The following is a 26,588-nucleotide window of genomic DNA, read 5'->3' as shown; positions in this document are numbered from 1 at the left end:
CTATATTGTATTTACTTCGCCACCATGGCCTTTTTTTGCCTTTACCTCCCTTATCTCACCTCATTTGCTCACATTGTATATAGACTTATTTTTCTACTGTATTATTGACTGTATGTTTGTTTTACTCCATGTGTAACTCTGTGTTGCTGTATTTGTCGAACTGCTTTGCTTTATCTTGGCCAGGTCGCAATTGTAAATGAGAACTTGTTCTCAACTTGCCTACCTGGTTAAATAAAGGTGAAATATTTTTTTTTTTTTAAAGTGACACAGGCTTTGTCCCGAATGGCAAACCCCTATTGGCCCTGGTCAGTAGTGTGCTATTAAAGGAACATGAAGCCATTTGGGACACATAAAGTGCCTGCCGCTGCACCTGCTTACTGCAGTTCAGTGCATATGAGTGGTGAAGGCTTCTATGATGATGAATCATAGAGAGGAGTCTAGCATGGATGGTGCTCATCATCACACCAGATGGCCCATATATACTGCACTGTATGTGTGCCATAGAGACACTTGCATCCCAAAATACTTTCTAACACACACACACACACACACACACACACACACACACACACACACACACACACACACACACACACAAACACACACACACACACACACACACACACGCGCGCGCGCGCTAATGAAGGCACGCATATACGCATGCACGTACGCATACACATACACATGCACACACACACACACACACACACACACACTTCCACCACAGAATACAGCAACAGATGTGCTCTGCCTATCTTTGGCAGGCTCCAGTCTAAGCAGGGTATATGGAGCTAATTCAGTCTGTGCACATCACATCACATGTCACATCATCACATCACATCACAACAAATACACTGTAAAAATACATGAAGTGTGCATTCCATATGGAACACTATTCCCCATGTAGTGCACACACACACAAGTCGTACACTATATAGAAAATAGGTGTGATTTGGGACGCAATAAAGCAGCAATATGTAACTTTTTGGGCGACTTGACCAAATGCACATAGTAATGTAAGTTACAGATCTGTCATTCTCATTGAAATCAAGTATAAGAAGCTGTAGATCTGTTCTATGTGCATTATTTCTATGCTTCCCTTTCTTAAGTTTTGTTTTTGCATCTTTTACTTTCGGTTTTGTACACCAGCTTCAAACAGCTGAAAATATAAATATATATTTCACAGCAGTTTAGGTGGTACAATGATTCTCTACACTATACTTTAAGTTGTGGGGGGAATTGCTCATAAATATTCATTTTGGGGGACATTTAGCTCACAGTGGTAAAACGCAGAGTTTCTGACATCTATTGCCACTTGCGGTTTAAATTCTAATCCCCCACAGGGGCGCACATTTTTTGTTGTTGAAAATTGGACACATTTATTGCGCTATTGTGTTGGGAAGAGAAGCGCAATCATCACCTTAAAAAATTAAGATTCGGGGCTCAATTCAATCCAACCCGCATTGCAGTATTTACATAGTAGCTCTTTTTCCAATGGTCAAATGAACTCACAGATTGGTCTTGGGTACTGTATAAAAACCTACAACTACTACCAGGGCGTCCCCTCTCACAGGCATGCTTTCACTTTTCAGAATTAGAAGTGTGTGGCAGGGGATAAATAATGTAAATAAAGGATTTGAAAATCTACATCTCTATATATCTGCCCAATGTGGTATTAGAACTCACAAATATGAGCCAACTGTCTTAGCATACTACACCACCAATCAGTCATAGCAGTTGGGGAAAAATACAATGTCTTGACATTTCTTGTTACGATGGATGTAGCTACGAATATAACCATATAATCCTCATAGCCTACATTTAGTTTTCTTCATAAAGATATAGATGTCTGTGAAACGGTAAGCAAAAACGTTGAATTAAGTTGTGGCACAGCCCGGGAATGAACCCGGGTCTGTAGTAACGCCTCTAGCATTTAGACCGGTCCAATGTGTTTCAACCTCAGTGAATAGCTGCATCGAACAAAAAACTAAAAGTACACTCAGAATCCCCTTTACCGTACGGCAGGCAGGGAAGGAGCAGAAATTGAACTATGGCTAGGATTATCCATAACAATTTTTTACTGCATTTCAATGCAATACGTGAGCTACAGTGCTATGTTCTGAAACAGTCACTTTCAGGAGACAGTCAGGTAGCAATAAAACAGCAGCAGCAATGTTGCAATACAGTACAAAAGGTTACTGTTGTGTGTACATGGTATAAACAAGCTGCCTGTAAGTAGTATTTTTGGTAAAATAATACTTTTCTTACTGTAAAAACGAATGATCTGACCGATCCTATAGGTACATCTTATTCTAGGCATATCCAATATGCTCCACGGAATTTAGAGCTCATTTCAAGGTGCATTTGACATTATTATATTGAGGTGATGAAAGAAGTACACTTATAAGGAAAAAATATGGAAAGTCAGCCAAAAATATGGGTCACGCTTCAGATGGCTGCACACACACATTACACCACGCCAGGACACCATGGTTAACAGGTTACCCAGGAGACATGTCAAATCAGAAGCCAATCAGCTTCATATATGATACACACCTGCAGCAGCATCCAGCTGCTCATTCACAAAGTTTACTACATATGGAGAAAGCCATTGGAATGGAATGTGTAAAGCAGAGAAATCACCTGGATTATTATCATTAGCAAGTGACAGCCCCATTTCAATGTGAGAAACAGCAAAGCCCCACTCAGCAGCCCTGACAGAGGGAGGGAGGGAGGGAGGGAGGGAGGGAGGGAGGGAGGGAGGGAGGGAGGGAGGGAGGGAGGGAGGGAGGGAGGGAGGGAGGGAGGGATACCAGTAAGGTCTACAGTTAATAAAACACCTCAGCTCTGGGGTCTTAAGATCACTACTCTGACGAGAGAATGAATGTAAACCCTGTCTGCTACTGAATGACCTATTTAAAAGAGCAGATCTCCAGCAAAGGCAGATGGAGAACAGCATATATATATCTCCCTCTCCCTCCCCTGCCTCTCCTCTCCCCCTGCCTCTCTCTCTCCCTCCCTCCCTCTCTCCCTCTCTCTCTCCTCTCCCTCTCACTCACTCCCTCTGTTCTGTTTTACAGTTCAAACTCCTGGGAGTTGTTTGACCATGTTCAATTTAACACAGACAGATAGAGACAGTGTTTCCTGTGATTGCATTACCATATCTCCCTACGGGGGGAAGAGTTTTAGGGAGGAACTGGGGGACTGAGAGACAGACAGGGACTGAGACAAAGGATGGGAAAGAGGGAGGGATACACACAAACAGTTGGAAAGTACTCGCACCTTCTCTGTCCTGTACTGGTACAGTGATAGAAAGTAGCCTACTGCCTCCTGGGAGTTGGTGAAGTCCATAGGACTGAAAATGGATGAATGCAACAATCACATCTCTGTCACTAACAAATACAGTCATGGGTGGTAACTCTCGAAGGCAAGGCACTCTGGGAAATATTTGAAAAAGGTTTTAAACCAATGAGTGTGTTAATTTAACACTGTTCCATTCTCTACATGGGTCCACAGACTCAACCCTTTCAGTGTTGATTTAACAATTTCATTGTTCATTTCGTTTGTTTTTTAACACTGGTGAATTTGCTGTGTATATGTGTTTACCTGGGCGTGTGTTTGTGTCTTGCCTAGAAAGACTATCACTCATCACTTACACGTTGGTGGTGAATATCCCATAGATGAGGTCTTGTTCAGGCAGATAGAAGGTGCTCTGCAGCTCGTTATAGTAGAAGGGGATCTCTCCTGAGCGCGAGCAGTTCAGCCTGGCCTTCATGAAGGTGGTCCAGGTGTCCTCCAGTAGGAACCGTCCCCCGATGTCGTTCTTACAGACTCGGGCCACCCGTGAGTAGACAGTCTTCCCACAGTCGTGTTCCACGGCATTCTCACGCAGAAAGAAAAAGGTGAAGAGACCCACATCGTACGCTGAGATGAAATGGGGTTCTGAAGAAGAGAAGAGGAGGAGAGGACAGGAAGAGAGGAGTGGAAGAGGAGAGGAGAGGGCAGGAAGAGAGGAGTGGATGAGGAGGAGAGGACAGGACGAGAGGAGTGGAAGATAAGGGGAGGACAGGACGAGAGGAGTGGATGAGGAGGAGAGGACAGGAAGAGAGGAGTGGAAGAGGAGAGGAGAAGACAGTAAGAGAGGAGTGGAAAAGGACAGGAGAGGACAGGAAGAGATGAGTGGAAGAGGAGAGGAGAAGACAGTAAGAGAGGAGAAGACAGTAAGAGAGGAGTGGATGAGGAGGAGGAGAGGACAGGAAGAGAGGAGTGGAAGATAAGGGGAGGACAGGACGAGAGGAGTGGATGAGGAGGGGAGGACAGGACGAGAGGAGTGGATGAGGAGGAGAGGACAGGAAGAGAGGAGTGGAAGAGGAGGAGAGGACAGGAAGAGAGGAGTGGAAGATAAGGGGAGGACAGGAAGAGAGGAGTGGAAGATAAGGGGAGGACAGGAAGAGAGGAGTGGAAGAGGAGGAGAGAACAGGAGAGGAGAAGAGACGAAGCAGAGAGGGAAAGGGAGACAAAGTCAGAGAGAGCATTAGACTCCATGAAGCCACAGGTGATGATTCTCAATGTCATGGTAGTCTATACTGGTAGCCAATACTGATGAATAAACGTGTACAGTCATGTTGATAATAAAGATATTACTCATCCTGTGAGACATACTGTACATTCATTAGTAATAGTCATCCTGTAAAATGTACAATACATTCATTCCTCCCTCTGTAAATACCAGGACAGTTGATCAATCTGGATATACATGGTAAAGACATGAGTCTAACGCACTCGACTGGGGGGAAATAAATCAATAGAGACCATGACTTCATCATTCCTTCCACTTTGACTTGGTGGTCAGAAACGCCATATGGCAACATGGACGCTCAAACCTTGTCGCGGTTGCTATAAACACAGGCACTGTTTAGTCTTGACACCACAACGGAACACATTAGCAGCACACCTGGGTTCAAAACCTTCAGGCAGGCTCAAGCAAAAGCCTGTGAAAGATTTGGAGTACTATTTGAAGCCAGGTGTGATAACAAGTAGGATCGTACTCTCCGGTAGAGTTATAACGTAGAATTACTCATATATAGAGAGTCAGTGAGCTGGTGAAAACAACAAAATATGGCTGTCAGTTCTGCTTTCTCTCTGGGACCGTAAATTCTCAGTGATGTCACACACACACACACACACACACACACACACACACACACACACACACACACACACACACACACACACACACACACACACACACACACACACACACACACACACACACACACACACACACACACAGGCACACAGGCACACACACAGGCACACAGAAACACATGAACTCACTGCGTGGATTCAGAGCAGAGTGGAGAGTGGAGAGTGGAGAGTGGAGATACTAACCTGCAAACAGCCATGACGGTAAATGCCCCAGGGGCCAGCACTACCGTTTAAGCGAATGAGATTATAGGAGAATGCAAGCAACCGGCAGGAATGGAAACGACATCAGGAGCAATAACAGGACTCGTAATTCCATTTCAGAACACTGATAAAAACCAACTGCAGGTAGTGACTGGCCACAGCCAATAGGAATGTGTGAAATGGTTGAGACTGACTGGATTACCAACTAGCACAATGTTCGGTAAAATCGGTAAAGTGTGGACTTTACTGTGAAGTGTTTCCTGACGAGCCCTTTCTCAACAATGTAGTTAAACAGTAAATACATTTACAAATAGATCAAATAAAATAGTAACACAATAAAATAGCACAATAAAATAACAATAACAAGTCTATATACGGGCTATATACAAGGAGTACTGGTACTGAGTCAGTGTACTGGGGCACGAGGTAGTTGGGGTGATTAATTGAGGTAATATGTGAATGTAGGTTTGGTTAGGTGATTGATTGAGGTAATATGTGAATGTAGGTTTGGTTAGGTGATTGATTGATTGATTGAGGTAATATGTGAATGTAGGTTTGGTTAGGTGATTGATTGAGGTAATATGTGAATGTAGGTTTGGTTAGGTGATTGAAGTACTATGTGAATGTAGGTAGGGGGTGAAAAGCAGTAAGTCTGGGTAGACGTTTAATTAACTGTTCAGCAGTCTTATGGCTTTGGGGTAGAAGCTGTTCAGGAGAATTTTGGTCCCAGACTTGGTGCTCCGGTGCCGCTTGCCGTGTGGTAGCAGAGAGAACGGACTGTGACTTGGGTGGCTGGAGTCTTTGACAATTTACATTCCCTTGTCAGCTGAATATTCATCCACTGTCCCATTATTCTTATCCTATAGTTTGCTATATCAAACTGTTCCATCATTATCTCTAGTCTAAACTTAATGGGAGAAGAGACAATGTAAGAACCCATAGCTTTGCCTGTGAATAATCACATGTAATGTAATCCATGTAAAAACCTGTAATCCATTTCTGAAAAACTATTATGACAAATCTACCATCACATCCCTCACCTGCTCTGCATGGAACTTTGTAATGGAGGACTAGGTTTTCCAGGTCAATTAACAGCCATGTACATGATGGGTTTGTGTGTGTGTGTGTATGCCTGTGTACTGTATCACCAGACCTCCTGTCGGGTCCTAGATAACTACCACGGAAAGAGAAGCTATGGAAACAGGCATTAGCGTAAATTAACTGCTGCTTCCCCACGGCTGTCACACACACACACACACACACACACACACACACACACACACACACACACACACACACACACACACACACACACACACACACACACACACACACACACACACACACACACACACACAGCCCTGTGGCGGTCAGAGGTGGCATATGAATGAGCTAATACTCCATGTTTAGGCTGCGTGTCATTTGTGGGAGTCAATCCAACAAATAGCATTTTTCCACTTCCCTGCCGAAAGTAAACAGATTGTTCAATCTCCACACAGACTGATTGAGGCCTGCGGGGGGTGGAACTCACACACAGCCACGTGACTGAACATGAGGAGGAGGGAGAGAGAGAGAGAGAGAGAGAGAGAGAGAGAGAGAGAGAGAGAGAGAGAGAGAGAGAGAGAACGAGAGAGAGAGAACGAGAGAGAGAGAGCGAGAGAGAGAGAGCGAGAGAGAGAGAGAGAGCGAGAGAGAGAGCGAGAGAGCGAGAGTGAGAGAGAGAGAGAGAGAGAGAGAGATTATTGCCTGCCTGTGTGTGTTGCCTAGGCTCATGACTAGAAATTAGATTTGAATTCTCACTCCGTCTCCTCTGATCCTGCCCGATCCAGCTCTAGACTCTGGAAGGAGAGTCTGTACAGCAAAGTGGGCTTTGCCCCAAGAGGATGTGTGTATTTCAGAAGGGCTGAGGGAATGGAAAGGCAAGGTGGTGTCTGTCTGTCTATCTGCAACCAGCTGTGATTATGCTGATGAGCACAGCACTCTCTTCGCCGCTCCACTCCTCTCCTTCCTTCCTCCCTCGCTTGCTCCCTCACTCGCCCCCTCCTGTGGTAAAGCCCACCTACCACACACACACATAGCCCTGCGTGGCATGAAGCATGCAGCGTGCTGTAATTTCACCCTCTCCCTGCCACGGGGAATAATTATACCACTCACTGCCTCCTGAGTCTATCTCCTCTCCTCTGCCTGGCCTGTATATTTCTGCCCCCTACCTTTCCTCTCAGCCCCTTTCTTCCTCTGTCTCTCCCTACTGAACAGAGCATGTGAGTGGAGTTGAGCGGTCTGAAATCCCGCCATCGCTCATGATCAGTCGCTCCATGTCCTTTCCAACCACTCACGCTAAAAAAGCTCCTCTCTCTAACGCTCCAAATTCGCTCCATTCATTAAAATCACAATGTAATCAACACCCATCTATTTAGTGACTACCTGGACCAACCATTTGGTTTTGAAGTATTGAAACCAAACCATATGATTTGAATGAAAAGTACTTTAATAAACAACAGGAAAAGGTGAATGTAAGAAGCGCTCATCATTTCAAATAGGCTTCATGTCATATTAAACAGCATATAAACACTCTAAATAGGTCAGGAGTCAGACAGGGAGTCTAAGTGAATTCATTATAAATTATTTAGGCTATATTATTTCAATTATTTCAAGGCTATAGCCTACAAAGAAATACATTGTGAAGCATTTGCTAGGCTGGCAGGGACATTGAGCACTCAGATTTTAAACATTTTGTTGTATTAAATCATTATAGTTTATAAATTGCATATATAGGCTGCACTTACTTGGAATTAAATACAAATTAAGTGAAAAATGCCTTATTAGGCTCAGTGCCTTTGAATTCATTTTCGGAAAGACGAGTTTAGCCAGAGTTTGTGGCTTCAGGATCATGCGATGAGGGCAGCAGCAGAGAATACCCTCTACGTGCTCGCAGAGCCACTGGAGATACTAAACACCCTTCGGGCCACTCTTGCCAGGCTGGGCAGGGACGCGGAGTTGTTTGTTTTCTTCGATAGGTAGGCCTAAAGCTTTATAAGCAAAATAACCCTTTCAAAATGGAAAGAGGTAATATGCCAGGCCTATTGGGCCAAAATCCACGATAACCTTTTGTATAGATAATAGAACGAAAATGTAAGAATTCAGATTTTTTTGTTTATAAATACCCACCTCGTTCCTTTCTGTTAGCATGTGCACATAGTAAGTACACCATCATGCTTTCGGGATACTTGTCTTTTTAGATTTTACAATGTTTCTTTAGTTGTGGACACACTACTTCACCCTACCTACTTCACACTACTTGTAAGTTTTACAAGTTTTTTTCTGAAAATATTTAGCCAACTCCATGACAGTAGCTAAAGCAAGGGGCTATAGCAGCATGCAAGTAGACTACAAGTGCCAGTCGGGGCAGGAATGCCCTGAGCCCATGAAGTGAGCACTACTTGGAACGCTACAGGAGCAAACTTGTAGCAGGCAAGAAGGCCGATGCTCCAGTCTTTGGGAAACTCGCTCCGTGCTCCAGTCAAACTGAGCATGCTCTGCTCCATGCTCTGGTCCATGCTCTGCTCCATGCTCTGCACCATGCTCTGTACCATGCTCTGTACCTTGCTCTGCTCCATGCTCTGCTCCATGCTCTGCTCCATGTTCTGCTCCTTGCTCTGCTTCATGCTCTGCTCCATGCTCTGCTCCATGCTCTGCTCCATGTTCTGTACCTTGCTCTGCTTCATGCTCTGCTCCATGCTCTGCTCCATGCTCTGCTCCATGCTCTGCTCCTTGCTCTGCTCCATGCTCTGCTTCATGCTCTGCTTCATGCTCTGCTCCATGCTCTGTACCTTGCTCTGCTTCATGCTCTGCTCCATGCTCTGCTCCATGCTCTGCTCCATGCTCTGCTCCTTGCTCTGCTCCTTGCTCTGCTCCATGCTCTGCTCCATGCTCTGCTCCTTGCTCTGCTCCATGCTCTGTACCTTGTTCTGCTCCATGCTCTGCTTCATGCTCTGCTCCATGCTCTGCTCCTTGCTCTGTACCTTGCTCTGCTCCATGCTCTGTACCTTGCTCTGCTCCTTGCTCTGCTCCATGCTCTGCTCCATGCTCTGTACCTTGCTCTGCTCCTTGCTCTGCTCCTTGCTCTGCTCCTTGCTCTGCTCCATGCTCTGCTCCTTGCTCTGCTCCTTGCTCTGCTCCATGCTCTGCTCCATGCTCTGCTCCTTGCTCTGCTCCTTGCTCTGTACCTTGCTCTGCTCCATGCTCTGCTCCATGCTCTGCTCCATGCTCTGCTCCTTGCTCTGTACCATGCTCTGCTCCTTGCTCTGTACCTTGCTCTGCTCCATGCTCTGCTCCTTGCTCTGCTCCTTGCTCTGTACCATGCTCTGCTCCATGCTCTGCTCCTTGCTCTGTACCATGCTCTGCTCCTTGCCTTACTCCAGCTCCGCTCAGCTCACATACTACTGAGTTTCTATCCTCTGCCTGGCCTACTACTACTGTACTACTGTACTACTGTAGCCTGGCCTCCTTCCCCCTCCTCTCCTGCTTCTTCCATTTCTCCCTACTGAGTCTCCTCTGCCTGGCTCACTACTGTAGCCTCACCCTTCCTCTCCTCTCTTTCTCCTCCTTCCTTCTCCTTCTTACACCATATATTGACTCCTGAGTCTCTCTGCCTTCTTCGCCTCTCTCCTGGTCTACCCCTGTAGTTTAAACTAGAGCTCTCCTACCCGACCACAACACACCGGGTTAGGGCTGGGTAGGGCCTGTTTTTTCAGGGCTCGGGTATCACTACATTGATCACTAACAATTTGAAGCTGAGCCATTTGCTCGTGCTCTGCTGCACAGTACAGTCATATCTGACTAAGATCACAACATGGTGTCAGAAATGCTTCAACCTCGTCAAATATAAGACGGGAGAATATTTCACAGAAAATAATCATGTTCCTTGAGTTTTGTCAGAGTTTATAGTGATGAAAATTAGCTAACAGCTAACTGCTCTCTCATGTCTCTTCATTGAGCAGAGCAGTCCAAGTGGAGTCGTCGCCATGGACACTCACAGACTCAGAGCGAGCTGAGCTAGCTGCACACAGGGGGCTAATGGATTTACTAATAGAGGAAGTTATTTCTGATTTCGGGCTTTTGAAAGATCCTTACTTGTCGCTTATAATTTTTGGGGGTAATTTTAAATAGATTTTTGTAAATGACTGTAAAGCCCAATATGGTAAAGCCCAAATTTGGCAGAAGCAATCGAGTCTGGGTAGGTTAGGGCCTGAACGTTGTGGGCATTTGCACGGCTTGAGCTTAAAATTCATGCCCGTGCGTGCAGGGCTCTAGTGCACACCTCTACCCCCTCACCCTTCCTCTCTCTCCCTTTCTTCTCCCTCCTATTTTCTCCTCCTCTTTTCTCCTCCTACTCTATGGAGCCTAGAACTAAATATGGTTGCTGTGTTTGAATCACTGCAGATAATAATCACAGTTTCGGAAAGGTTTGTCTTTTTTCTGCTGGAGTCAGGATGTATTTGTGAGGTGCATTCAGTAAAAAGGCCTGGTGTCAGCAACAGAAAGATTACAGACACCTAGCTAGGACTGTTGGGGCTGATGCTGGAGGTTTATCTAACTTAGCTTTTCTATAGTACCAGCCAATACCAGCTCATACTGTCCACAATACCGTACCTAGGTGGATTACACTCAAATCGCATACTTTATTTTGTGGGGCGGTCAAATTACCATGTTTTTTTACTTGGATACTAGGAAATAGTAGAAATGGTGTCCCTGAGAAACATGGTTGATAACAGACTGCACCAAGCCATTAACAATCAGGAAGCACTGGGCCTCTAACAAAGATCTTAGCTCCTATGCAATTCACTTTCATTTACTTTACCAAATTAACTAATACAAACACATGGTGGGCAGTGCGGGTGGTGTCAACACACACACACACACACACACACACTACAAACGCACACACACAGCGAGATTTGTGTAACCGTTATTTACCGTTGAGCCACTTGGAGTTGTACTGGGCAGTCCGGAGGGGTGGCATGCCTCCTAGGCTCCGGTAGATGACGGGGTCGCGACCCGAAAAGTCTATGACAGTGGCGGCGAACAGCTCACCACTCTCCGTTACCACCGCCGTGGAGTTATGGCGAGGGTCATACGGGCACCGTGCCACGCCGTTCACACGATCCAACACGCTGGACATGTTCCCCACCTGAGCGAGGGGGAGGGAGGAGAGAGAGAGATATAGCGTGTGAGAGCAAGAAAATGATAGTAACAACACACTATCTTCTCACAGACCATATGGCTGTTTGATGTTTACATTCCAGTCATGTAGCTGGAGACGACCTTATCTTAATGCCTCCCTTCACCATTCACTCTCTATCATCCCCCACCCCTATTCCTGCCAGTTATCACTCTATCCCTCTCTTCCCTTCATCCCCCCCTTCCTTCCCCCCACTCCTTCATTCCACACTTTATAAAAATGATGCTCTAAAAACAACCCAATATGGGTTATTTGGTAACCCAGCATTGGTTAAATAGTGGACAGAACAATTTGGGTTATTTTGACCCAGCCAGTAGGGTCGTAGGGATTACACAAACATGGGTTAACTTAACCATCAGATGGGTATTTTTTACTGTCATGCTAGGTTGACCTAGCAGCTGGGTCTTTTTTAATGTAATCCTTAGGTTATTTTCAGGAGCCGTGGCTTATTAAGGGCGTGGCTTTCAGCTAGTGCTTATTGGCCACCCGTGAGAGTAAATGTCATTCCTGTTCATCATGTTAAGTTTACATCAAATCAAATTTTATTGATCATATACCCATGGTTAGTGGATGTTAATGCGAGTGTAGCAAAATGCTTGTGCTTCTAGTTCCGACAATGCAGTAATATCTATAACGACTACCTTAAACACACAATGAATAACAACTACCTTATACACACAATGAAAGGGGATGGAATGGTGGAGGTGATATGATCCTTGGCTAGTCTCTCAAAGCACTTCATGATGACCTTAGCTTTCCTGGGAACAGGAACAACGGTGGACATCTTGAAGCATGTGGGGACAGCAGACTGGGATAGGGATTGATTGAATATGTCCGTAAACACACCAGCCAGCTGGTCTGCGCATGCTCTGAGGACGCAGCTAGGGATGCCGTCTGGGCCGGCAGCCTTGCGAGGGTTAACATGTTTAAATGTTTTACTCACGTTGGCCACAGGGAAGGAGAGCCCACAGTCTTTGGTAGCGGGCCGTGTCGGTGGCACTGTATTGTCCTCAAAGCACGCAAAGAAGTTGTTTAATTTGTCTGGGAGTGAGACGTCGATGTCACCGACGGGGCTGGTTTTCTTTTTGTAATCCGCGATTGACTGTAGACCCTGCCACATACGTCTTGTGTTTGAGCCGTTGAATTGCAACTCTACTTTGTCTCTATACTGCTTGTTTGATTGCCTTGTGGAGGGAATCAAATATGTATTCGGTCATGTTTCCAGTCACCTTGCCATAATTAAATGCGGTGGTTCGTGCTTTCAGTTTTGCGCGAATGCTGCTATCAATCCACAGTTTCTGGTTAGGGAAGGTTTTAATAGTCACAATGGGTACAACATCTCCAATGCACTTCCTAATAAACTCACTCACCGAGTCAGCATATACGTCAATGTATTGTCTGAGGCTACCCGGAACATATCCCAGTCCACGTGATCGAAGTAGTCTTGAAGCGTGGAATCCAATTGGTCAGACCAGCGTTGGATAGAGCTAAGCATGGGCGCTTCCTGTTTTAGTTTCTGCCTATAGGAGCGGAGCAACAAGATGGAGTCATGGTCAGATTTACCGAAGGGAGGGCGAGGGAGGGCCTTGTATGCATTGCGAAAGTTAGATTAGCAGTGGTCCAGTGTTTTGCTCGAGCGGGTATTACAATCAATGTGCTGGTAGAATTTAGGTAGCCTTGTTCTCAAATTAGTTTTGTTAAAATCCCCAGCTACAATAAATGCAGCCTCAGGATATATGGTTTCCAGTTTACATAGAGTCCAGTGAAGTTCTTCCAAGGTCGTCGAGGTATCTGCATGTGGGGTGATAAACAGTTGAAGTCGGAAGTTTACATACACTTAGGTTGTAGTCATTAAAACTCGTTTTCAACCACTCCACAAATTTCTTGTTAACAAACTATAGTTTTGGCAAGTCGGTCAGGATGTCACGTTCCTGACCTGATTTCCCTTGTTTTGTATTTATTTAGTATGGTCAGGGCGTGAGTTGGGTGGGTTGTCTATGTGTGATTTTCTATGTTGGGATTTTGTGTTCGGCCTGGTATGATTCTCAATCAGAGGCAGCTGTCAATCGTTGTCCCTGATTGAGAATCATACTTAGGCAGCCTGGGTTTCACGTGTGTTTTGTGGGTGTTTGTCTACCGTGTTAGTGTTTTCACCACACGGTACTGTTTCGGTTTTCTGCACTTCGTTTATTGTTTTGTATTTCAGTGTTCAGTTTCGGTTTTAATAAATCATCATGAGCACGAACCACTCTGCATATTGGTCCGATCCTTCTCGCCTCTCCTCGTCCGATGAGGAGGACGAAATAGACAATCGTTACACAGGACATCTACTTTGTGCATGACACAAGTCATTTTTACAACAATTGTTTACAGATAGATTATTTCACTTACAATTCACTGTATCACAATTTCAATGGGTCAGAAGTTTACATACACTAAGTTGATTGTGCCTATAAACAGCTTGGAAAATTCCAGAAAATTATTTCATGGCTTTAGAAGCTTCTGATAGGCTAATTGAAATCATTTGAGTCAATTGGAAGTGTACCTGTGGATGTATTTCTAGGCCTACCTTCAAACTCAGTGCCTCTTTGCTTGACATCAAGGGAAAATCAAAAGAAATTAGCCAAGAAAAATTGTAGACCTCCACAAGTCTGGTTCATCCTTGGGAGCAATTTACAAATGCCTGAAGGTACCACGTTCATCTGTACAGACAATAGTACGCAAGTATAAACACCATGGGACCACGCAGCCATCATACCTCTCAGGAAGGAGACGCGTTCTGTCTCCTAGAGATGTGAAAAGTGAAATCAATCCCAGAACAACAGCAAAGGATCTTGTGAAGATGCTGGAGGAAACAGGTACAAAAGTATCTATATCCACAGTAAAACGAGTCCTATGTCGACATAACCTGAAAGGACGCTCAGCAAGGAAGAAGCCACTGCTCAAAAACCGCCATAAAAAAAGACAGACTACGGTTTGCAACTGCACACGGGGACAAAGATTGTACTTTTTGGAGAAATGTCCTCTGGTCTGATGAAACAAAAATAGAACTGTTTGGCCATAATGACCATTGTTATGTTTGGAGTGAAAGGGGGAGGCTTGCAAGCCGAAGAACACCATCCCAACCGTGAAGCACAGGGGTGGCAGCAGGAGGGACTGGTGCACTTCACAAAATAGATGGCATTATGAGGAATGAAAATTATGTGGATATTTTGAAGCAACATCTCAAGACATCAGTCAGGAAGTTAAAGCTTGGTCGCAAATGGGTCTTCCAAATGGACGATGACCCCAAGCAAACTTTGAAAGTTGTGGCAAAATGGCTTAAGGACAACAAAGTCAAGGTATTGGAGTGGCCATCACAAAGCCCTGACCTCAATCCTATAGACCATTTGTGGGCAGAACTGAAAAAGCAGGTGCGAGCAAGGAGGCCTACAAACCTGACTCAGTTACACCAGCTCTGTCAGGAGGAATGGGACAAAATTCACCCAACTTATTGTGGGAAGTTTGTGGAAGGCTACCCGAAATGCTTGACCAGAGTTAAACAACTTAAAGGCAATGCTACCAAATACTAATTGAGTGTATGTGAACTTCTGACCCACTGGGAATCTGGTGAAAGAAATAAAAGCTGAAATAAATCATTCTCTCTACTATTATTCTGACATTTCACATTCTTAAAATAAAGTGGTGATCCTAACTGACCTAAGACAGGGAATTTTCACTCGGATTAAATGTCAGGAATTGTGAAAAACTGAGTTTAAATGTATTTGGCTAAGGTGTATGTAAATTCCGACTTCAACTGTACACGGCTGTGACTATAATCAAAGAGAATTCTCTTGGGAGATAATGTCCACCTTGTTGTCTAGAGACTGAACATTGGCGAGTAATATGCTCGAAAGCGGTGGATGGTGTGCTCGCCTTCTACGTCTGACCAGGAGGCCCCTCCGTCTGCCTCTTCTGTGGCGACGACGTTGTTTTGGGTCGGCCTCTGGGATTAGATCGCATGTCCAGGGTGGAGGTCCAAACAGAGGATCCGCTTCGGGAAAGTCGTATTCCTGGTCGCAATGTTGGTAAGTTGATGTCGCTCTTATATCCAATAGTTCTTCCCGGCTGTATGTAATAACGCTTAAGATTTTCTGGGCTAACAATGTAAGAAATAAAACGTAAAAAATCGAATTACTGCATATTTTCCTGAGAACGTGAAGTGAGGCGACATCGTCCTGCTCCTTCCTTGAATTTTCATAAATGTTTGTATTTTATATTGCTTATTCGTTAGAATTTAAAAATCACAAACAGAAAAGTATTTAGAGCCTTTTTATCTGTTTTTTTCACATCTTTTCCCAACTTAACCCACCAAGATAATATGCTGTAGGACGTTGGTACCCAGCCAGGTGCTAATGCATCTCTCTCCTCACTGAATGAATGACAAATGGATGAATGGGCAATAATTGTGCATGTTACTTCACAATGTAATTTATAGGCCTGAATGATAAGGAGGGTGAAGAGGTTGATTTAATTTAGAAAGACAATAGTGTAATGATGAGTTTGTGTTATTCCCATTTATTAGCGTTGGTACTCATGTTTATACCAAATCATTTGAACGCATGACTTGTGGGTTGATATCCTTCTCTTTTAAGTTTTACTTTGTAAAAAGATGCTGTTATTGGACTGTTTTATTTACTATAACTATATTACTAATCAAATGCATTGTAAAGGAAATGAAAACATGCTATGTGTTATGGGTAGGCCTTAAGAATATTGAAAACATATCCTTGACTCTATCCAAGTTGATGAGCGAAGGGAAGCAAACGATGCCAGCACACTGAATGAATGATAAATGGATGATTGGGCAATAATTGTGCAAGTTACTTCACAATTTAATATAAACTAGGCCTGACTGAATGATAAGGAGGATGAAAAGGTTGATTTAATTTAGAACAACAATAGTGTAATGATGAGTTTGTGTCATGCTTATATTTATCAGCGTTGGCGCTAGGGTTAATAATTTCACCGCTCGCCTTGTGGGTTGATTTGAGGGACTTGAACTAGTGGTTTTTCGTTTTTACTTATAGCCTAGAGCAGAGGTACTCAACTCTTACTCTACGAGGTCTGGAGCCTGCTGGTTTTCTGTTCTACCTGATAATTAATTGCACACAACTGGTGTCCCAGGTCTAAATCAGTCCCTGGTTAGAGGGGAACAATGAAAAAATGCAGTGGAACTGGCTTCAAGGTCCAGAGTTGAGTTTGAGGGGCCTAGAGTAACATAAACGAATGAAAATGTTATTATATTCTTTGAAAATATCGTTTTTTAGTATTCTAATGTTACCTAAGACCTTAATAAACACAACCAAATTATTCTTATTCTGATAGCATATATGAAATGTATTTATTAGACTGTTAGAATGTTGTTGCGTCACTGGCTGGAAGTGTCGAAAATAGCCTATAGGCCTACGTTTTCACTAGGACTTTGTAGAAGTATACAAAACATATCCTTCACTCTATCTAACCAAATAACTATTGTTGTATTTTTATATGGATATATTTCACTAATATTTCTACATGTTAAGCAATTGTTTATACACTATTTATCAAGCGTTGGCGCTAATGTTTGGGCACCTTGTGGGTTGATATGCATGTGACGCTAAAGGGGAAGCCCGGCAACATTCTCCAAGTTCTCTAGCAGGTACTTACTTATAGGCTAAAAGGCCAGGCATTTTTAGTATTAATATTTAATGACTATACAACAGAACCGATTACTATAAATTACATTTACTCTCATGGGTGACTAAAAAGATCCATCTGAAATCCACGCCCCTATGAAACTACGCCTCCAGTCATCTGATCTGTCCCGATGGGTCATATCTCAATAACCCAGCACCAATAACCCAACACCCAGCATCAATAACCCAACACCCAGCATCAATAACCCAACACCCAGCATCAATAACCCAACACCCAGCACCAATAACCCAACACCCAGCACCAATAACCCAACACCCAGCATCAATAACCCAACACCCAGCATCAATAACCCAACACCCAGCACCAATAACCCAACACCCAGCACCAATAACCCAACACCCAGCATCAATAATCCAACACCCAGCATCAATAACCCAACACCCAGCACCAATAACCCAATACCCAGCACCAATAACCAAGCACCCAGCACCAATAACCCAGCATCAATAACCCAACACCCAGCATCAATAACCCAACACCCAGCATCAATAACCCAGCACCCAGCATCAATAACCCAACACCCAGCATCAATAATCCAACACCCAGCATCAATAACCCAACACCCAGCACCAATAACCCAACACCCAGCACCAATAACCCAGCACCCAGCACCAATAACCCAGCATCAATAACCCAACACCCAGCATCAATAACCCAGCACCCAGCATCAATAACCCAACACCCAGCATCAATAATCCAACACCCAGCATCAATAACCCAGCACCCAGCATCAATAACACAGCATCAATAACCCAACACCCAGCATCAATAACCCAACACCCAGCATCAATAACCCAGCACCCAGCATCAATAACCCAGCACCCAGCATCAATAACCCAGCACCCAGCATCAATAACCCAACACCCAGCATCAATAACCCAACACCCAGCATCAATAACCCAGCACCAATAACCCAACACCCAGCATCAATAACCCAGCACCCAGCATCAATAACCCAGCACCCAGCATCAATAACCCAACACCCAGCATCAATAACCCAGCACCCAGCATCAATAACCCAGCACCCAGCATCAATAACCCAGCACCCATCATCAATAACCCAACACCCAGCATCAATAACCCAACACCCAGCATCAATAACCCAGCACCAATAACCCAACACCCAGCATCAATAACCCAACACCCAGCATCAATAACCCAACACCCAGCACCAATAACCCAACACCCAGCATCAATAACCCAACACCCAGCATCAATAACCCAACACCCAGCACCAATAACCCAACACCCAGCACCAATAACCCAACACCCAGCATCAATAACCCAACACCCAGCATCAATAACCCAGCACCAATAACCCAACACCCAGCATCAATAACCCAACACCCAGCACCAATAACCCAACACCCAGCATCAATAACCCAACACCCAGCATCAATAACCCAACACCCAGCATCAATAACAGTTTTTGTTTTTTAACAACCCAGCATTTTTTTTTTACAGTGCACCACCCTCCTTTACTCTCTCATCATGTCCTCCCTATCACCCCCCTACCTACACCCCTGTAGGTTATCACTCCATCCATCCTCCCTGCATCCCCCATTCCCTCTTACCTCCCGGGTGATACAGAGGGGCTGGAAGGCGTTGGTTCCACAGGTGATGACCTCAGTCTTATTGACCAGTAGCACACGGAGGTAGTTCTGACACTCTACCTACAGGGAGTAGTAGAGAGCAGACAGGTTGTTAGAGGTTAGAAACCTGCGTACCTTTGTTTTTTATTCAACAAACACAAGAAAACGGATCGAAACGGGGAGGGACTACATGAACTTGATAAGGATCTGGGACCAAATGGCTCCTTAACAGCTTCTACCCCCAAGCCATAAGGACTGCTGAATAGTTCAGCAAATGTCTACCCTTGTTTTATTCTAATCTATTATCATTTTTTGCACTGACACTCCAAAACACACACACACACATATTGACGCCACACACACACACACACATATTGACGCCACACACACACACACACACACACACACACACACACACACACACACACACACACACACACACACACACACACACACACACACACACACACACACACACACACACACACACACACACACACACACACACACACACACACACACACACACACATTCCTTCACAGTCTTCACATATGCTGCTGCTACTCTCTGCTTATTATCTATGCATAGTCACTTTACCCCTACCAACAGTACATATTAACTCAATTACCTCGACTAACCTGAACTCCTGCACAATGACTCGGTACCGGTACCCCTTGTATATAGCCTCGTTATTGTTACTGTTATTTTTATTGTGTTACTTTTTCCTTTAGTTTAGCAAATTTGTCTTACTTTTTTAAAACTCTGCATTGTTGATTAAGGGCTCGTAAAGAAAGCATTTCACCTGTTGTATTAGGCGCATGTGACGAATCAAATTTGATTCGAAACCTGATAAACGCTTGTTTTTGACATTTTGCTATGGTTTGCATCAGAGTGCACTAATGAATACGACCCAGCAATACTCACTCACGGCTCACTTTAGTGATATGACTGGAATGTTTTTATCTTTCATCTGTAAATTTAAACCTAATCTAATCTCATTTTTATAAAGCACTGTCTAACGTTTGAGGGAAAGAAACTTCTTTGTTGTCCTTAAATATTTTGTCTTGGTAAATAAATAAAATTGCTGTGTGTCACGCCCTGGCCTTAGTATTCTTTGTTTTCTTTATTATTTTAGTTAGGTCAGGGTGTGACATGGGGAATGTTTGGGTTTTATCGGTTTTGGGTGGTTATATGGTAAAGGGGGTGTTGGGTGTAGTGTATGGGTTTGTGTTGAGTGTATGTGTCTAGCTGTGTCTATGTTGGTGTAGTTGTCTAGGAGAGTCTATGGTTGCCTGAATGGGTTCCCAATTAGAGACAGCTGATTTCTGTTGTCTCTGATTGGGAGCCATATTTAGGGTAGCCATAGGCTTTCGTTTGATGTGGGTAATTGTCTATGTCAGAACGTTTGTAGCCTGTTGGATGTGCACGACGTTTATTAGCTTCACGATCGTTTTTGTTTTGGTTAGTTTGAAAGTGTGTTTTGTTTCATTTTGCCTTCTTCAATAATAAAAGAAGATGGCTTATTTTCCTACTGCTGCGTTTTGGTCCGTCAATCCTCCACACGATCGTGACAGAATTACCCACCAATACAGGACCAAGCGGCATGTAAAGCGGCAACAGGACCCACCTACACAGGATTCTTGGACATGGGAGGAGATACTGGATGGTAAGGGGCCGTGGGCACAACCGGGAGAATATCGCCTTCCTCGTGAAGAGCTGGAGGCAGCTAAAGCCGAGAGGAGGCGATATGAGGAGGCAGCACGGAGACAAGGCTGGAAGCCCGTGAGTACAACCCAAAAATTTCTTTGGGGGGGCCTTAAAGGGAGTGTGGCGAAGTCAGGTAGGAAACCTGCGCCTACTCCCTGTACTTACCGTGGAGAGCGAGAGTACGGGCAGACACCGTGTTACGCAGTAGAGCGCACGGTGTCTCCTGTACGTGTGCATAGCCCGGTTCGGTACATTCCAGCTCCACGTATCGGCCGGGCTAGACTGAGCGTTGAGCCTTATGTCATGAAGCCGGCCCAACGCATCTGGTCACCAGTGCGTCTCCTCGGGCCGGCGTACATGGCACCAGCCTTACGCATGGTGTCCCCGGTTCGCCTACATAGGCCGGTGCGGGTTATTCCACCTCCCCGCACTGGTCAGGCGACGGGGAGCATACAACCAGGTAAGGTTGGGCAGGCTCGGCGCTCAAGGGAGCCAGTACGCATGCACGGTCCGGTATTTCCAGCGCCACCTCCCCGCCCCTACCCAGTACCACCAGTGCCTCCTCCACGCACTAGCCCTATGGTGCGTGTCTCCAGCCCTTTACCACCAGTGCCTAAACCACGCAACAAGCCTCCTGTGTGTCCCCAGAGTCCTGTGCGTCCTGTTGCTGCTCCCCGCACTAGCCCTGAGATGCGTGTCCACAGTCCGGTACCACCAGTTCCGGCACCACGCACTAGGCCTAATGTGCGCTCCCAGGGTCCAGTATGCCCTGTTCCTTCTCCCCGCACTAGCCCTGAGATGTGTGTCCCCAGCCCGGTACCACCAGTTCCGGCACCACGCACCAGGCCTACAGTGCGCCTCAGCCGGCAAGAGTCTGCCGTCTGCACAGCGATGCCTGAACTGCCCGTCTGCCAAGCGCCATCTGAGCCATCCGTCTACCCAGCGCCATCTGAGCCATCCGTCTACCCAGCGCCATCTGAGCCATCCGTCTACCCAGCGCCATCTGAGCCATCCGTCTACCCAGCGCCATCTGAGCCATCCGTCTGCCCCGAGCCATTAGAGCCACCCGTCTGTCCCGAGCCGTCAGAGCCGTTCGTCAGTCAGGAGCCGCTAGAGCCGTTCGTCAGACAGGATCTGCCAGAGCCGCCAACCAGACAGGATCTGCCAGAGCCGCCAACCAGACAGGATCTGCCAGAGCCGCCAACCAGACAGGATCTGCCAGAGCCGCCAACCAGACAGGATCTGCCAGAGCCGCCAACCAGCCATGTGCAGCCAGATCCGTCAGCCAGCCATGAGCAGCCAGATCCGTCAGCCAGCCATGAGCAGCCAGATCCGTCAGCCAGCCATGAGCAGCCAGATCCGTCAGCCAGCCATGAGCAGCCAGATCCGTCAGCCAGCCATGAGCAGCCAGATCCGTCAGCCAGCCATGAGCAGCCAGATCCGTCAGCCAGCCATGAGCAGCCAGATCCGTCAGCCAGCCATGAGCAGCCAGATCCGTCAGCCAGCCATGAGCAGCCAGAGCCGTCAGCCAGCCATGAGCAGCCAGAGCCGTCAGCCAGCCATGAGCAGCCAGATCCGTCAGCCAGCCATGAGCAGCCAGATCCGTCAGCCAGCCATGAGCAGCCAGATCCGTCAGCCAGCCATGGGCCGTCCCTCAGTCCGGAGCTGCCGTCCCTCAGTCCGGAGCTGCCGTCCCTCAGTCCGGAGCTGCCGTCCCTCAGTCCGGAGCTGCCGTCCCTCAGTCCGGAGCTGCCGTCCCTCAGTCCGGAGCTGCCCCTTATCCTGGTGCTCTCCCTTATCCTGGTGCTCTCCCTTATCCTGGTGCTGCCCCTTACCCTGGTAATGCCTCTTAGTCCGGAGCTGCCCCTTAGTCCGGAGCTGCCCCTTAGTCCGGAGCTGCCCCTTAATTCAGTGGGGTTAATGTGGAGGGGGGTCATTTGGAGGAAGCTAAGGAGGCGGTTAGTGACTGTGGTGGGGTGGGGACCACGACCAGTGCCGGAGCCGCCACCGTGGAAGGAAGCCCACCCAGACCCTCCCCTAGACTGTGTGCTGGTGCGCCCGGAGTTCGCACCTTAAGGGGGGGGTTATGTCACGCCCTGGCCTTAGTATTCTTTGTTTTCTTTATTATTTTAGTTAGGTCAGGGTGTGACATGGGGAATGTTTGGGTTTTATCGGTTTTGGGTGGTTATATGGTAAAGGGGGTGTTGGGTGTAGTGTATGGGTTTGTGTTGAGTGTATGTGTCTAGCTGTGTCTATGTTGGTGTAGTTGTCTAGGAGAGTCTATGGTTGCCTGAATGGGTTCCCAATTAGAGACAGCTGATTTCTGTTGTCTCTGATTGGGAGCCATATTTAGGGTAGCCATAGGCTTTCGTTTGATGTGGGTAATTGTCTATGTCAGAACGTTTGTAGCCTGTTGGATGTGCACGACGTTTATTAGCTTCACGATCGTTTTTGTTTTGGTTAGTTTGAAAGTGTGTTTTGTTTCATTTTGCCTTCTTCAATAATAAAAGAAGATGGCTTATTTTCCTACTGCTGCGTTTTGGTCCGTCAATCCTCCACACGATCGTGACACTGTGTTTCAAACTTGAGGTCAGACGAAGATCTCCAGAGAGAATGGATTTTTTACTTTTCCTTCTCCGTTGGGCTTTTGAGATAAAAATAGCATGGCAATCAATTCTCACAAAGAAAAGCGAAATAACAAAATGATCACATCGTTTGTTATCAGCCGTTGGAAGTACAGAAGAAGGGCTCTGCCTTGAGTGTCTTACTAAAAAGTCTGTGTTATTTTTCACTTCCCAGCCAGAAAACACACTTCGATTGAAGGGGCCCAATAATCATAAAATCACTAGCCACTCCCACAAGACCCCATAGAGCCCCTTGACCAGCCAGTCAACAGACGGCTTTTAAAGTAAATGGTCCTATTCAGGGAAGGTCGTGTGTGTGTGTGTGTGTGTGTGTGTGTGTGTGTGTGTGTGTGTGTGTGTGTGTGTGTGTGTGTGTGTGTGTGTGTGTGTGTGTGTGTGTGTGTGTGTGTGTGTGTGTGTGGAGCCCTCCCGGGAAGTCTCAAAGTCGTTGTTTACCTCGGTCTTCCCTTTGCTCTGACAGGACCTCCTGGTGTCGTCATCTGGAATCCATTCCGTTGCCTAGGAAACCAAAATAAACACATGTATAAAGGGTGATTGGACGCAGCATTCACCTGTTGCAAAGGGGGCTGCCTGAGTACTGCGTTGAAAGAGACTCAGCATGGCTGCCTGACTACTACATTGAAAGAGACTCACCGGCGCTGCCTGACTACTGCGTTGAAAGAGACTCAGCATGGCTGCCTGACTACTACATTGAAAGATACTCACCGGCGCTGCCTGACTACTGCGTTGAAAGAGACTCAGCATGGCTGCTACCTGACTACTGCGTTGAAAGAGACTCAGCAAGGCTGCCTGACTACTGCGTTGAAAGAGACTCACAGGTGCTGCCTGACTACTGCGTTGAAAGAGACTCAGCATGGCTGCTGCCTGAGTACTGCATTGAAAGAGACTCACCGGCGCTGCCTGACTACTGCATTGAAAGAGACTCACCGGCGCTGCCTGACTACTGCATTGAAAGAGACTCACCGGCGCTGCCTGACTACTGCATTGAAAGAGACTCACCGGCGCTGCCTGACTAATGCGTTGAAAGAGACTCACCAAGGCTGCCTGACTACTGCGTTGAAAGAGACTCAGCATGGCTGCTGCCTGACTACTGCTTCGAAAGAGACTCACCGGCGCTGCCTGACTACTGCGTTGAAAGAGACTCAGCATGGCTGCTGCCTGACTACTGCGTTGAAAGAGACTCACCGGCGCTGCCTGATTACTGCGTTGAAAGAGACTCACCAAGGCTGCCTGACTACTGCGTTGAAAGAGACTCACGATGGCTGCCTGACTACTGCGTTGAAAGAGACTCACCGGCGCTGCCTGACTACTGCGTTGAAAGAGACTCACCGGCGCTGCCTGACTACTGCGTTGAAAGAGACTCACCAAGGCTGCCTGACTACTGCGTTGAAAGAGACTCACCATGGCTAACTGACTACTGCGTTGAAAGAGACTCACCATGGCTGCCTGACTACTGCGTTGAAAGAGACTCAGCATGGCTGCTGCCTGACTACTGCGTTGAAAGAGACTCAGCAAGGCTGCCTGACTACTGCGTTGAAAGAGACTCACAGGTGCTGCCTGACTACTGCATTGAAAGACACTCACCGTGGCTGCCTGATTACTGCGTTGAAAGAGACTCACCGGCGCTGCCTGACTACTGCATTGAAAGAGACTCACCGGCGCTGCCTGACTACTGCATTGAAAGAGACTCACCGGCGCTGCCTGACTACTGCGTTGAAAGAGACTCACCAAGGCTGCCTGACTACTGCGTTGAAAGAGACTCAGCATGGCTGCTGCCTGACTACTGCGTTGAAAGAGACTCACCATGGCTGCCTGACTACTGCGTTGAAAGAGACTCACCATGGCTGCTGCCTGACTACAGCATTGAAAGAGACTCACCGGCGCTGCCTGATTACTGCGTTGAAAGAGACTCACCAAGGCTGCCTGACTACTGCATTGAAAGAGACTCACCATGGCTGCTTGACTACTGCATTGAAAGAGACTCACCGGCGCTGCCTGACTACTGCGTTGAAAGAGACTCACCAAGGCTGCCTGACTACTGCATTGAAAGAGACTCACCGGCGCTGCCTGACTACTGCGTTGAAAGAGACTCACCGGCGCTGCCTGACTACTGCGTTGAAAGAGACTCACCGGCGCTGCCTGACTACTGCGTTGAAAGAGACTCACCAAGGCTGCCTGACTACTGCATTGAAAGAGACTCACCGCCGCTGCCTGACTACTGCGTTGAAAGAGACTCACCGGCGCTGCCTGATTACTTTATTGAAAGAGACTCACCGGCGCTGCCTGACTACTGCGTTGAAAGAGACTCACCAAGGCTGCCTGACTACTGCATTGAAAGAGACTCACCGGCGCTGCCTGACTACTGCGTAGAAAGAGACTCACCGACGCTGCCTGACTACTGCGTTGAAAGAGACTCACCAAGGCTGCCTGACTAATGCGTTGAAAGAGACTCAGCATGGCTGCTGCCTGAGTACTGCGTTGAAAGAGATTCACCAAGGCTGCCTGACTACTGCGTTGAAAGAGACTCACCAAGGCTGCCTGACTACTGCGTTGAAAGAGACTCAGCATGGCTGCTGCCTGAATACTGCTTTGAAAGAGACTCACCAAGGCTGCCTGAGTACTGCGTTGAAAGAGATTCACCATGGCTGCTGCCTGAGTACTGCGTTGAAAGAGATTCACCATGGCTGCTGCCTGAGTACTGCGTTGAAAGAGATTCACCATGGCTGCTGCCTGACTACTGCGTTGAAAGAGACTCAGCATGGCTGCTGCCTGAATACTGCGTTGAAAGAGACTCAGCATGGCTGCTGCCTGACTACTGCTTTGAAAGAGACTCACAGTGGCTGCCTGACTACTGCGTTGAAAGAGACTCAGCATGGCTGCTGCCTGACTACTGCGTTGAAAGAGACTCACCGGCGCTGCCTGATTACTGCGTTGAAAGAGACTCACCAAGGCTGCCTGACTACTGCGTTGAAAGAGACTCACCATGGCAGCCTGACTACTGCGTTGAAAGAGACTCACCGGCGCTGCCTGACTACTGCGTTGAAAGAGACTCACCAAAGCTGCCTGACTACTGCGTTGAAAGAGACTCACCGGCGCTGCCTGACTACTGCGTTGAAAGAGACTCACCGGCGCTGCCTGACTACTGCGTTGAAAGAGACTCACCAAGGCTGCCTGACTACTGCATTGAAAGAGACTCACCGGCGCTGCCTGACTACTGCGTTGAAAGAGACTCACCATGGCTGCCTGACTACTGCG

The 26,588-nt window shown here is 46.7% G+C and overlaps 1 protein-coding gene across 7 annotated transcripts in view; it reads right to left on the bottom strand.

Moving 5' to 3' along the window:
- Window positions 1-26,588, bottom strand: part of sema5ba (sema domain, seven thrombospondin repeats (type 1 and type 1-like), transmembrane domain (TM) and short cytoplasmic domain, (semaphorin) 5Ba) — a 296,903-nt gene that overhangs the window by 79,682 nt on the left and 190,633 nt on the right. For all 7 annotated transcript variants that reach the window (XM_071341852.1, XM_071341856.1, XM_071341857.1 and 4 more), the window contains 4 exons: window positions 23,769-23,831; window positions 18,964-19,062; window positions 11,386-11,599; window positions 3,657-3,942 (listed from right to left, as the gene is read on the bottom strand). In XM_071341852.1, the coding sequence (XP_071197953.1) occupies window positions 3,657-3,942; window positions 11,386-11,599; window positions 18,964-19,062; window positions 23,769-23,831 (662 nt within the window). The remainder of the gene's footprint in view (window positions 1-3,656; window positions 3,943-11,385; window positions 11,600-18,963; window positions 19,063-23,768; window positions 23,832-26,588) is intronic.

This window comes from Salvelinus alpinus, chromosome 14 (assembly GCF_045679555.1).
Source record: "Salvelinus alpinus chromosome 14, SLU_Salpinus.1, whole genome shotgun sequence".
Taxonomy (NCBI): Eukaryota; Metazoa; Chordata; class Actinopteri; order Salmoniformes; family Salmonidae; genus Salvelinus; species Salvelinus alpinus.
This window is presented reverse-complemented; position numbering and strand designations above follow the sequence as displayed.